Consider the following 14,595-nt stretch of genomic DNA (forward strand, 5'->3'; position numbering starts at 1 on the left):
AGTTCGACTCAGTCTCCTTGACGGCACGCCTTACGAACGAGCGCACTCAGAAGGCGTTCAAACAGGGAACAGCGGTTCCACTGAAACTCCCTCAGAGGCTCCTGGGGCATATGGCATCCTCGGCGGTGGTCACCCCGCTCGGGTTGATGCATATGAGGCCGCTTCAGCACTGGCTCCAGACTCGAGTCCCGAGATGGCCATGGCACCACGGGACACACTGCGTGGCCATCACGTTGGTCTGTCACCGTCCTTTCAGCCCTTGGACCGACCTCTCGTTCCTACGGGCAGGTGTTCCTCTAGAACTGGTCCCCAGGCGCGTCGTGGTCATGACAGACGCCTCCAAAACGAGGCGCTGTTTGCAACAGGCATGCAGCCGCCGGCCTCTGGACGGGTCCGCGACTGCATTGGCACATCAACTGCCTCGAGTTGTTGGCAATTCTGCTCGCCCAGCGGAGGTTTCGGCAAGCATGTGTTAGTTCAGACAGACAACACGACAACGGTAGCATATGTCAACCGCCAAGGTGGTTTGCGCTCTCGTACGTCACAACTCGCCCACCGTCTCCTCCTCTGGAGTCAGCAGCACCAAGTCGCTGCAAGCCACTCACAGGCACAGGTGCACCTGTTCGTCTCCCAAGAATCCTCCTCACTGCCCGCTCTGGTACGCCCTGACCGAGGCCTCCCTCGGCATAGATGCACTGGCACACATCTGGCCCCCTGGCATTCGCAAAAATGCGTCTCCCCAGTGAGCCTGCTTGCACAGACCCTGTGCAAGGTCAGGGAGGACGAGGAGCAGGTCGTCCTGGTAGCACCCTACTGGCCCGCCCAGACGTGGTGCTCAGACCTCACGCTCCTCGCGACAGCTCCCCCCTGGCAAATTCCCCTGAGGAAGGACCTTCTTTCTCAGGGAAGGGGCACCATCCGGCACCCGCGCCCAGACCTCTGGAATCTCCATGTCTGGCCCCTGGACGGGACGTGGAAGACCTAAGCTGTCACCCACCTGCGATGGAAGACACGTTCACTCAGGCTAGGGCTCCCTCTACAAGGTGCCTGTATGCCTTTAAGTGGCGTCTGTTCGCTAAGTGGTGTTCTTCCCCATCGGGAAGACCCCCAGAGATGCGCAGTCAGATCAGTGCTTTCCTTCCTGCAAGAGAGGTTGGAAGGGAGGCTGTCCCCTTCCACCTTGAAGGTGTACGTTGCTGCCATAGCAGCACACCATGACGCAGTCGACGGTAAGTCCTTAGGGAAGCACGAACTGATCATCAGGTTCCTAAGAGGCGCCAGGAGGCTGAATCCCTCCAGGCCGTGCCTCGTTCCCTCATCGGACCTCTGTAGTTCTTCAGGGTCTACAGAGAGCCCCCTTTGAGTCTTTGCAGTCAGCCGAGCTTAAGGCACTCTCCTTGAAGACTGCCCTCCTGACTGCGCTCACTTCCATCAAGAGGGTAGGTGACCTGCAAGCGTTCTCTGTCAACGAAACGTGCCTGGAGTTCGGTCCAGGTTACTCTCACATGATCCTGAGACCCTGACCGGGCTATGTGCCCAAGTTTCCCACCACCCCTTTAGGGACCAGGTGGTGAATCTGCAAGTGCTGCCCCAGGAGGAGGCAGACCCAGCCCTGTCGTCGCTGTGTCCGGTGCGCGCTTTACGCATCTATTTGGATCGCACGCAGAGCTTTAGAATCTCTGAGCAGCTCTTTGTCTGCTTTTGGTGCACAGCGGAAAGGAAGCACTGTCTCCAAGTAGAGGATCGCCCACTGGCTTGTTGACGCCATAACTATGGCATATCTCACCCAAAACATGCCGCCCCCGGTAGGGCTACGAGACCATTCTACCCTTGGGTGTAGCGACTTCTTGGGCCTTGGCCAGTGGTGCCTCTCTAACAGACATTTGCAGAGCAGCGGGCTGGGCAACACCCAACACCTTTGCAAGGTTCTACAACCTCCGGGTGGAACCGGTTTCATCCCAGGTAGTGGCACGCAACACAAGCGGATAAACCCGGGATAGCCGGCCGGGTGTATCGCTTGCACATAGCGCCTTCCACCTCCTTTTGAGCTGAAGACGTGCGCCGTTAATTCCCAGTAGTGTTCACAAAATTTGTTCCCTGGTTGACTTCCTCCGAGCCCTGTGGCATTCGAGTTTTTGGAGAGACTTGCTGCCGGCCCAGTACACGTGCTAACTAAGAGCCCAGTTCTGGGGTAGGTTCTCCGCATGTGGCGGTTCCCTGTAAGGCTAACCCCATGCGATCTATATCTTCTGCTAATTTGTTCCCCTGCTGGCAAACTGCGTCTTCCTTGGGCAGAGCCCCTCTGCCCCAGTCTCCATGTTTGTAGTAACTCCTCCCCCATTGGGCAGGATCTACCTTGAAGGCTCCACACATGGTTGGAAAGACCATGTGACGTATTCTTCCACTTAAAAAGCCCCCCCTCTCTTGGGGCGAGGTGTGGTCTCTGCGGTGTCCTCCCCTTGGGAGGGACACCCCCGACTAGACCTGGCGGCCCAGTCGGATAATCCCCTTTCTTTTTTAGGGAGTGGAAAAAGAGAAGGGGAAAAGAGGCCACGACTGGGTTAAGCCTGTCTCTATCTTTGGGTAGTTGACTTGTCCCCAAAAAGGGCCGTTTGACACTCATAACTGTGTTGGGGAGGTTACGTGTTGACCTGGTGTGCTGGCTATGAGGCACACAGCAAGTCTGCCCACCACACCGCCAGTTCACGTAGCACAACATATACTAATACATTTTAAAATCAAAAGTTGTATTAGTTCAAATTAGTTAATGCACTATGAACTTACATGAACTAACAATTAGCAATTATATTTTTATTAACCAACATTAACAAAGATTAATAAATGTTTTAAAAAATATATTGTTAATTGTTTATTCATGATACCTAATGTTAACAAATGGAACCTTATTGTAAAGTGTTACCAATTTTTTTTAATGACAACATTTTTGGCCAAAACAATGTTTTGATATTTTTGTATTGTAACAATGTTAACAGGGGAAAGGAGTAAGCGGGGTACGGCAAATCAAACTCAAACGGTATGTTTATTTTAAACTCAAAATTCATGCTTTTCAGCAGACACACTCAAAAACACGCTTTTCAGCGGGTACAGTACAGTCTCTTCGGCTTGTGTTTTGTAACTCTCTTTCCCCCTCACTGGCGTCCGGCTTTCTCTTAATGTCCGTTTCATTGCAATGACAAACAGCTGTTAGAGACAATCATTGCCAGGTGATGATCCTTACCGTTCTCATCTCCTGATTTCGCTCTCCATTCACAAGCCGGCGCTCAGCCATGCCCCCACCACCACATGTATGTTACCTTTTACATTTTTGTTGTTTCATGAATCGTTTTGTGCCTCATAATTGTTTTACCAAATTTGGCTGAAAAGCCTTTTAATAGGCTGTTTAATGCAGGCAAAGAGTTAAACAAGGGGTGTAGATTTTGTTTTGGTGGTTGTATTTGGGGGGGGGGGGTATGAAGGGGTAATGTTTACATGAATCCTACACAAATGGTTTAATGACGGGCTGGTTTGAGTATTTCTCTAACTGCTGATCTCCTGGGATTTTCACACACAACAGTCTCTAGAATTTACTCAGAATGGTGCCAAAAACAAAAAACATCCAGTGAGGGGCAGTTCTGTGGACAGAAAAGCCTTGTTGATGAGAGAGGTCAACAGAGAATGGCCAGACTGGTTAGAACTGACAAAGTCTACAGTAACTCAGATAACCGCTCTGTACAATTGTGGTGAGAAGAATAGTATCTCGGAATGCTATTCTGAGATGCGGGTTGGTGCTGTTTTGGCGGCACGAGGGGGATCTACACAATATTAGGCAGGTGGTTTTAATGTTGTGGCTGATCGGTGTATATACTTATATATAATAAACATGAACTAAAACTAAATGTACTGAAAAACTAGAACTAAAAAGAAACTAACAGCCATAGAGTGAAAATGACCGAAAACTAAGCTAAATTGGAAGGACAACACAAAACAGGGAGAAAAAGGAAATAAAAAATTCTAAACTATATAATAACACCACTAAGCACTGCTGACCAGTCAGTGCATAAAGCATGGGTATCACCATGGTCAGCACTGTGTGGTCCTTTATCACGTCGTGATAACATTTACACCATGTGCATCCACATCATCTCAGTTCCAAGCAGCAGAGCAGAGATGCTTCCCTTTTGCTTTCCTGGGACTTTAAAAGATACAGCCAGTCGCACAGTGGAAAAACTGAGATATCAAAGGGCAAGGAACAAAAAGTGCAATCTATCACCACGTCCAAAATTGTCTACAGACACACGGCAGATTATCCGATCTCTTGATAACCTTTTTTCAATGATCCCCTTTCTAAAAATACAGTTAGCTCTTTCTAGCTATAAAAGCAGTTCAGCAATTTTGTGTTTATACACAGAAATGGCATAATAGAGCTATTCATCTGCGTCCTTTTGCCTTAGTCAATGAATTTCAGGCATTATGATGGATGAGTCTCTTAAGTCTTGCTGTGAATTACGGATCATGGTGAATAATAATAAATAGCTAGCCAGGGGGAGCTCTAAAGTCATTAATATTTATGTTCAAAAAGTCATTTCTGAGACCCGACCGGCGCAGGTAAGGACTCATCACCCACGGGCAGTCTAGCACATCAGATATTGTACTGAACCACCATGCATTATGAATTTGGCAATAATAAAGACCACATGAAATCAAAATTGGACTCTTGTGGCTTTTAGTCAGTTAGTCAGTTAGCTTTGAAGCCATCTATATTCTAGTGTACTCCAAATGGTCGCCAAAAATAACGTTTAGCAGATATACTGTATGCACTTATAATGCACTTACAGTCTCTCTCTTCTGAGAAAACAGACCAAAAATATTGATAACTTATCTTGCACTACACAGATTTATGTCCAATCAAATAATTATTAGCAAATCATGGCTTATAGCTGTGACATAACTAAAGCCTATGCCTTGCCTATTAAAGGAATAGTTCAACCCAAATGAAAATTCTCTTATAATTTACTCACCCTCATGCCATCCCAGATGTGTATGACTATCTTTCTCCAGTAGAACACAAACGAAGATTTTTAGAAGAATATTTCAGCTCTGTAGGTCCAATCAATGCAAGTGAATCGTGACCAGACCTTTTTTAAGCTCCAAAAATCACACAAAGGCAGCATAAAAGTAATCCATATCTTCAAAAGTGATTTAATAGGTGTGGATGTGAACAGATCAATATTTAAGTCCTTTTTTACTATAAATCTCCACTTTCACATTCACTTTCAGAATGTGAAAGTGGAAATTTATAGTAAAAAAGGGTGGAAATATTGATCTGTTTCTCACCCAAAGTGATTGCATCGCTAATAAGACATATATTAATCTACTAGAGTAATTTGAATTACTTTTATGCTGCCTTTGTGTGATTTTTGGACCTTCAAATGTCTGGTCACCATTCACTTACATTGTATGGACCTACAGAGCTGAGATATTCTTCTAAAAATCTTCATTTGTGTTCCGCAAAAGAAATAAAGTCATAAACCTCTGGGATGGCATGAAAGTGAGTAAATGATGAGAGAATTTTCAGTTTTGGGTGAACTATCCCATTTAAAAAAAGCGCATGCCCTTCAGTATGTCCCACCCAAACTTACTGTTTCAACTGGACATGCGTTAACACAGGAAAGAAAACTGCGCTCGTGAAGTGATTTCATGTTTTGTTTTTTTGTTTTTTATCATAGGCTCTGCTGAAATGTAAATATATCACAAGAGCACAAAGTATGGCTTGCCTCAAGTGAAAGCTAAAAATGTATGACATGAAAAGAGTGAAGTCAATTCACTTGCCGACCTCAGTTTGAAAGAAGCTAGCAGTTCTCTGTGTTTTACCTCTCATGACTCAGGGCCACCTTGAAATGTGCTTCAGTCCCTTTGAGCCGACATGCCCACTGTACCGGCCTTCTATTATACAAGTCTCAGGGTCCTTAATTACATAAAAAAAAGGCCAGACCCTGTCAGTTTCATTCATAACCTCATGAAGAGCACTTCAAGGCTAGTGTGAAAATGGGCAGAAAAAGACTAACTAACTTTCTCTTTGAAATGAAAGGTAGGAAGACAGTATTCACTTCTCGTCTACCCTCCTGCTCCAAGACTTGCTAACCGCAGGGTGGAAGAGCTTATGCTAATAGCCATGCAGAACAAACATAATGAGAGAATTCGAACTAAGGCAGTTAAGCTTGTTACATTTCCCAAAATAATTAAACAAGCCTTTGATAAAATGAATCCTCCACGAAATGAACATGGTGGCCTAAAATTTGTATTTATTTTTTGCAGCTGTAATACCCAATAAACTAACTGGGTCAGCAAAATGAGGAAAACATTCAAAGCAGAGATAGATATTATCTCATCTTTTTCTCTGCTGGAGATGGTACTTCAAAACCAACCATGTCAAATGCATTTCTCACTAGAAACATTAACTGACGAGAAACAGGCATTTTTTTTATTTTTTATTTGTATTATTTAGATGTCTTTTTGGACGGCAGGATCATGCTATTGGCCAAAACAGAAAAACAAAGACATAAAATGCAACACAGAATCAACATTATATTTAGTAGATATAATAACAGAACATACCTGCTTCCTCATGACGTCAGTGGCCTGCATGATGCATCGTGGTGGCAAACCGTGATTTCGGGCCAGAAGGATTGCTTGTTCCAGCGTGATGCTCAGTGTACAACTACAAAACATGAGAGGGCGTATAGGTCGCCATTTACTCCACATTACAATTATATTATAATTATCAACTTAATTAATCACATTTAATTGCATAAAATGTTTACATCAATATTTGCTAAGAAAAGCCCCCACATGCCGATATTCAAAGACGTTAAATGTTAAAGTTTTTTTTTTTTTTTTTAGATTAGCCCTGTATTGCTGTTTTCCAAGTTGTCATTCGAGTTTGGACATGAACCTTATTACCACCTGCTGGTGGAATCTCCAAAGTGCAGATGCAGGAACTGAGATAAGACTTTGTGCTGAAAACAGAGGTAGTTCTGAAACATCTTATCGCAATGACCTATTTCTCAGGAAATTAGTGAATTGCGCTTAGTGCCACTTTATTAATTTACAATCCATCCATACTTTGCACGCATACACCCAAAGATAGCGCACACACTCCCACCAATGGCCACTTGCGCTTTGCGCTGGCACGAAAATTGCACTTAGAATTAGCACTCTCACGAAAATTAAATAACACGTTGCCCACGTTCATTAATGTGTTGCTCTGCACCTAGCGCGGTCACGAAAATAAAGCCCACTGTGTTAAGTTAAAAACAGCTCACCTTTTAAAAATGTGTTTTGAGTCTTCTGTATTCTGTTCCAAAATGTGTTAATTTTTAATCACGTTATTTTTATAATTAATTGTACTAAAATAAATACCTTAATTTTAATTGTAATGCTAAAAATAAAAACTTTTACAATGCATTTAGATGCAGATTGCAGGAAATAAGGTTGCCTTTCTAATTTAATCAATTATGCACAAAATCTGTCACTGATGAACAGAAAACTGAGATGTTAAACAAATACTACTAATTTCTGTTTGCAGCATTTAAGAGGAGGACTGATCTTGCTCTATTTGTAAAGCTAAACATTTAACAAGCTGTCTGTCTGTGCAAGGGCCTGGCTAACAGGACAACCTGTCAGATGATCTGTCATTTCAGCGTGATGAAGTGTGACATGAACTTTCATTCTGAGAGAACATGTGTCTGTCAAATGGCAGTGTGGCCAAACAGTGTGAGAGTCATACACTCCAACTGCATTGCTTTGAAAGTGAACAGTCCCCAGAGTGCAATAATATCTCCTAAGGTGAGCTATAAGCATTTACATGGTAAAAGAGCCCCAGACTGTGACCACTGTGGCAGAGCAGCAGAGCTGATATGAGTGGGAAAGGAGCCAATCAGGATAAGAGATTTAAGAAACGAAATACTAACCCATCAAGAGGCCAAAAGAAGTTTGAGCTACCACTTAAAGTCGTTAAGAAGTGTCTGGGTCAAAAAGACCTAATCCAAATGGCCAGTCTAAATGATTACTTATTTTGAGTGCTTATTTACAGTGAAGACAGACAGATCCCAAACTGATTAGATTACTGGGAACATAAGAAATGATATAATGAATGAAGAAGCCATCAAAGTGGCTTAAAACTAGTGTGCGCTACCCATTGGCTAAAGGGTCATATATTAACCAGGGCTTGGGACAAAAATGGAACCGAAAGTGACAAAAAATGTCCCATATAAATAAAATGAAGGGGCAAAAAATGCCCTCATAGTGAATTCCTGTTTAATCTGTTGTCTAACATTTGATATATATTTAATTCAGTTCTATTCTAGGCCTATCTAGTTATGGGTTTAGACAATAAAGTGACCATTCCAAATAAGTGATTCAAAGTATTTGACATAAATGGAAAAAAATATGCCCTCATTAAGGTAAAAAAAATGCCATAGAAAAACAATTCTAAAGGCACGGTCACATTTAACTTGGAAAAGGCGAAATTCTGTGGGCGAAGGCAGTGTGGGCAGATGAAGCACGTGTGAAACCAACCAAAAAATAATTGCCAAACAGCCTTTTTTTTAATGTTGCACTTTATACTCTGGGAGAGTAAATTTAAAAAGACACTTGATGCTAAAATGATATCATTGTCCAATGTGAATATTCAGTGTAGCTGTAAACGAAGCACTGCCGAACCCCTAGCAGACTTGAACTCCACACGAAATCCAACGCATGAAATTCCCAATCACGCTGATTTCTCTGAATTTTGCCATGCAAAGGTAAACATGACCACGCCTTAAAGGAATAGTTCACCCAAAAATGTATATTCTCTCATCATTTACTCTCATGCCATATAAGATGTGTATGACTTTCTTTCTTCTGCTGAACACAAAGATTTTTAGAAGAATATCTCAGCTCTCTTGGTCCTTACAATGCAAGTGAATGGTGACCAGAACTTTGGAGCTCCAAATATAAACATAATCAGTTTATGGAGCAGCATAAACATAATCCATACCACTCTAGTGGTTAAATCCATAACTTCAGAAGCGATATGGTAACTGTGGGTAAGAAACAGATCAATATTTAAGTCCATTTTTACTATGAATGTCCACTTTCACATTCTTTCACATTTTGAAAATGACAGTGAAAGTGGAGATTAAATGGTAAAAAAAAAAAAAAAGAACTTAAATATTGATCTGTTTCTCACCCACACTTATTATATTGCTTCTGAAGACATAGATTTAACCACTGGAGTCATATGGATTACTATTATGTTGCTTTTATATGCTTTTTGGACCTTTCTAAGCTCTGGTCACCATTCACTTGCATTGTATGGATCTACAGAGCTGAAATATTCTTCTAAAAATCTTTTGTGTTCTGCAGAAGAAAGAAAGTCATACATCTGGGATGGCATGAGGGTGAGTAAATGATGATAGAATTGAAATTTTTGTCTGAACTATCCCTTTAAAGGGCAAATGTCGGCCCTTAATAAAAAGTTAATTTCTAATACTGGTTGGCTATACAGCATTGTGCACACTATTCAAATTATATTTGGCTATTTAATATATTGCCTACTGCAAATAGTCTTTAGCAATGATGCATCAATTGGACATTTTTATCTCATTAACTGTGATATTTACAGTAAAAATTCACAGGCTTTCACTGGCAGAGGTGTAGGAATTTTTGACGGCTCTCTGTGTATTTAATCATTCAGTTTCTCAGAAGTGAGAATAGCACTGACCTTTGGCTCAAGAAAATTGATTTTCTTTGGTTTCTCTCTATATTTAGATATAGAGTAGTAAGACAGTATGTCCTTCTTTCCTACATTTTTTGGTACTGTATACAAGAATACATGTAGCCTTGCTAAACCCACCCCCTTAACATCACATAAAAACAAAAACTGTGGTCGGTCACTTTGCATATCGTTCAAACAATCTCTTCCTGTCTACGTTGCCAGTTCTTGGCCAGAATTTATGCTGATAGTCAAAAGCCTTTCTGAGACAAGAACCCTTGAAACTTCATGGGTAATGGATTTGTTTTGTGTGTTCTGGAGTTGGTGTCTTGTTCACTCATTGAATGTTTGCCCTTGGCATTGAATCTATTTCTTTCTGCGAACTGCTGACTATGCCGAAATACACCTGACACTAAGGTGTATTTTACTCTCAACTGCTTCCCTGCATGTCATAGATCAATCGTCTCTGTAGATTTATAATAATAAAAAATAATAAAAAAACATGATACAATGATTTCTGCATCACCAATCACTGTATTTTTAACAGTGGATGTGGAGTGCTGTGTGAGCCATTGATATTGCACATTCATGTCATTTTAATCTTTCAAGGACACGTAATGACACAGCAAAGAGAGGATACAATAGGTGAATGCTACCTAATGTGTGGGCTTGATTCATGTCCCTGCATTAGACACACAGAATCCAAAAGTAGATGTCAAGGGTACTGCGTGACCTCTTTACGATAACGAACTACACCGTGATATTGATCTCTTAGCATTTTATGGTTGATTGGGCTCTCCCTGGTCTTCTGGGCCATAGCATTTATACTGTTACTTAACTGCTTAGGGGAGCATTTAAACGTAAGCTTAAATGCCTTGGCACATCGTGTCACTTAAAGCGCCACTGTGACCTCCATATGAAAAGTGTTGCAGAAAGCGTCACAAAAGGATGATTTTGCAAGGTTTCTAGGTAGTAAACAGTAAAATAATAAAAGCGAAAGAAAGTCATACAGGATAGGGATGACATGAGTGTAAGTAAATGATGACGGTAATTTCATTTTTGGGTAAACTGTCCCTTTACTTGATCACTTAATTGCTGAGTATATTGTCTCACTGACTCATAGGTATATTGCATAATGCAACCCCTTTACGAGAAACAATTACATGGCAGATCAGAGCTGGTTTGCAGTTAAAGCATAGGTGGAAGCAACAGCAGGAGCTGCACACCGCTGTGTGATATCAGCCATGGAGAATTAAAGCTGGCTTAATACTAATCCAACTGGCCTGAGGCAAGAACGGTTTGAAAGCATTTATTGGTTCTTTATAAAGTAAGCACTATGATAAATGGGTGAGAGCTCCTATTTCACTGATGAACAAAATGCAAGGTGGAAGAGAATCATCCCACATGTCTAGTATTCTTTGGTAGCTATACATTGTGCATTCGGTTCTTGCTTGTGTGGTAATAGTCGCAGACCGACAGTCTTGCACACAGCCAGCAGATGTGCAAGTCTGATTTACACTCACTTATGTGACTTTGGGGATGGACAGATGGACTAGAGGGACAACACATGGGAGAGAAAGCAGATAATGGACTTATTATGAGAATAAAGAGAGATCTAGTAACATTTGTTGGGGATGACAGTATTTGAGCAAGTTTATAGAGCTTTATAGGTTTATGGAGGTTCATGAATGTTTATTTGGATTATTTATACCCCAGACGTCGGACAAATGGTTAAAAACACAAAGAATGTTTCTGAATATAAAGGGCTTATATCATAAATCTTTTAACATTTTTGTTTCCCTGAGGTACATTTATATTGTTAGTCATGATATTTTGTGCCAAAACAGTCATAATTTAGTTTCATGACTATTTTCCACCCCTGATTGCAGTCAATTTCAATATATTTTGCACAGCTCCACCCTTCAATAAGAACCTCTTATGCTAATCTTGCATTACATTCTGACACAATCTGTGCTAAAATGCACCATTATTTATTCTGGTGTTTAGAAATAAAAGTATTACTCTACTAATAATAGCATACTACTGTATTTCTGTACAACATACGTTACATTTATTAAGATTAGTTTCAATGTATGGTCCTGTGAATACTGAGTTCTGAAAGCTACAGTGTGTTTTATATTGAATACAAAAGTACATTAAACTCTTATTTCAAAAGAAAATGTTATTCATCATTACAGTATTTGACACTTTAAACTATGTTTTTACTGTGAACCCTTTCTTTGTGAGGGACCAGCAAGTCTAGAAAAACTTTATAATGAAACTGGACCTTGCAGCACCATGGCTGAAGGAATTTTGCAATACAATAAACAGCTCTCACTTATCTTCGCCCACTTTTGACAGGTGAGCTCTCTAAAGCCTTTGCCTCTCTGCAATTATTTAATTTAATTTAAAGCAGGAACTTTTATATTTTGGCTGCTGATTGAGGTTTTAGGCCTCTCTGGCAAACAAAAGGGTTAATAAACAAGTGTGCATTATAAAAAAAAAGCTGATGCTCTGCATATCATGCAAACACAAGCTGTTATGAGCACACCAGGTTAACCGCATTTGAACCAGAGAAATTCTATTAATTCCACTCAATTCCAGCCCAGGGCTCTCATAAACATATTAAAGAAACTTAAGTCTGAAACTCATTTGAAGTAACTTGTATCTAAATACTTTTTTTCTTTTTAGTGAGAAAAATGTGCCTGAAACAAAATATAAATTATAAAAAGTTCCATAAACCATGTTTTAAAATGAAATATTCAGAACTATCTGTTTGTTATGAGCAAACACAGGTTAAATAATGAAAGAAAGAGTGCTTGGGTAAGGCAAGTTTAGAGGGGTAAACAGGACACAATTCAGCATGTCAGCGGCGGGTCTGAGCACCTGCGGCTTCACTAAAGCTAAGATGTGGCCTACAATTGCACTGGCGTACAAATGTGTGTTAGTCACACACATGCTTACAACAATACTGCAAATACTTCATGCTGGTTTATCCAATACACTGCAACAAAGTGCTGATCAATGAGCAGCATGTGTGTAGGTACAGTATGTTTTGTTATGTATAATAAAGATTGGATAAAATGTTACAACAAGGTTCTATATTTTGTTTAACATTACTTAATAAGTCATCATTAACGAATTAATATATATATAAAACAAACTTTGTCCTGGGCAGTGAAGCTGTTTATTTAAATTACATTTTATTTACATTATTTGAATTCTTTTGTTGCTATGTGATGTTGACATTCAGCTTTTGACACTAGGGCAATTGATGGACTCTACTACTATTACAATGATTCTCAAGAAGGCAACACACTTCATTAAGATCCAACGGGATTTAAACTTTTGAACAGGATATTATATATATATACAGTTGTGCTCAAAAGTTTGCATACCTTGGCAGAAATTGTGAAATTTTGTCATTGATTTTGAAAATATGACTGATCATGCAAAAAACTGTCTTTTATTTAAGGATAGCGATCATATGAAGCCATTTATTATCACATAGTTGTTTGGCTCCTTTTTAAATCATAATGATAACACCCAGAAATCACCCAAATGGCAATCAAAGTTGACATACCCTTGAATGTTACAAGACACAGACACACAAGGTGACACACACAGGTTTAAATGGCAATTCAAGGTTAATTTCCCACACCTGTGGCTTTTTAAATTGCAATTAGTGTCGGTGTATAAATAGTCAATGAGTTTGTTAGCTCTCACCTGGATGCACTGAGCTCCTTGAAACAACCACACTGTCTTTTTCCAGAGCAGCCTGTATTTCTCCTGAGGTTACCTGTGGGTTTTTCTTTATATCCTGAACAATTTTTCTGGCAGTTGTGGCTGAAATCTTTCTTGGTCTACCTGACCTTGGCTTGGTATCAAGAGATACCTGAATTTTCCACTTCTTAATAAGTGATTGAACAGCACTGACTGGCATTTTCAAGGCTTTGGATATCTTTTTATATCCTTTTCCATCTTTATAAAGTTCCATTACCTTGTTAAACAGGTCTTTTGACAGTTCTTTTCTGCTCCCCATGGCTCAGTATCTAGCCTGCTCAGTGCATCCATGTGAGAGCTAACAAATTCATTGACTATTTATACACAGACACTAATTGCAATTTAAAAAGCCACAGGTGTGGGCAATTAATTTTGAATTGCCATTTAAACCTGTGTGTGTCACCTTGTGTGTCTGTAACAAGACTAAACATTCAAGGGTATGTAAACTTTTGATCAGGGCCATTTGGGTGATTTCTGTTATCATTATAATTTAAAAAGGAGCCAAACAACTATGTGATAATAAATGGCTTCATATGATCACTATCCTTAAATAAAAGACAGTTTTTTGCATGATCAGTCATATTTTCAAAATTTCTGCCAGGGTATGCAAACTTTTGAGCACAGCTGTATGTGTGATTCTACTGACTGTAGCTTATGTCAGAGAAGAGGATGTAGTAGACTATATGCAGAGGACACCTTTTATTTTGCCATTTGATTACCCTGTACTGTACTGCAATATTATCATCCATCCCTCCCCAGTTTTTGGTTTCTAGCAGGTGAGGAAACTTCTCTTACAGGCAGACAGACAGCAGCAGAGGTGGGAGGGAGCAGTAAAGAGGGGAAGTTTAGCACAGGTGGGAGCTGCTCAGAGTGGAAATGAACCACTCTCGTCACTTGTTTCTAATGACAAAAAAAAAAAAAAAAAACCACGAAGCACTGCGATGTTAGTTTCGAAAAACATTTCAGCTAAGACTGAGTATTGAGTCAAAAAGTAAAATCCACCGTTTGTAAAATCAGGACTGTCCCGGTTTCATCGGGATGCCTGGTCACCCTTG

General features: G+C 40.6%; 1 protein-coding gene across 3 annotated transcripts in view; it reads right to left on the bottom strand.

Annotated features, from left to right (window-relative positions):
* Positions 1-14,595, bottom strand: part of LOC127432055 (phosphatidylinositol 3,4,5-trisphosphate-dependent Rac exchanger 2 protein-like) — a 238,069-nt gene that overhangs the window by 14,530 nt on the left and 208,944 nt on the right. For all 3 annotated transcript variants that reach the window (XR_007895679.1, XR_007895678.1, XM_051682838.1), the window contains one exon: positions 6,616-6,718. Coding sequence is in view for 1 of the 3 variants with exons in the window: in XM_051682838.1 (XP_051538798.1) it covers positions 6,616-6,718 (103 nt within the window). In the remaining 2 variants the exon portion in view is untranslated. The remainder of the gene's footprint in view (positions 1-6,615; positions 6,719-14,595) is intronic.

This window comes from Myxocyprinus asiaticus, chromosome 41, assembly GCF_019703515.2.
Source record: "Myxocyprinus asiaticus isolate MX2 ecotype Aquarium Trade chromosome 41, UBuf_Myxa_2, whole genome shotgun sequence".
Classification (NCBI taxonomy): Eukaryota; Metazoa; Chordata; class Actinopteri; order Cypriniformes; family Catostomidae; genus Myxocyprinus; species Myxocyprinus asiaticus.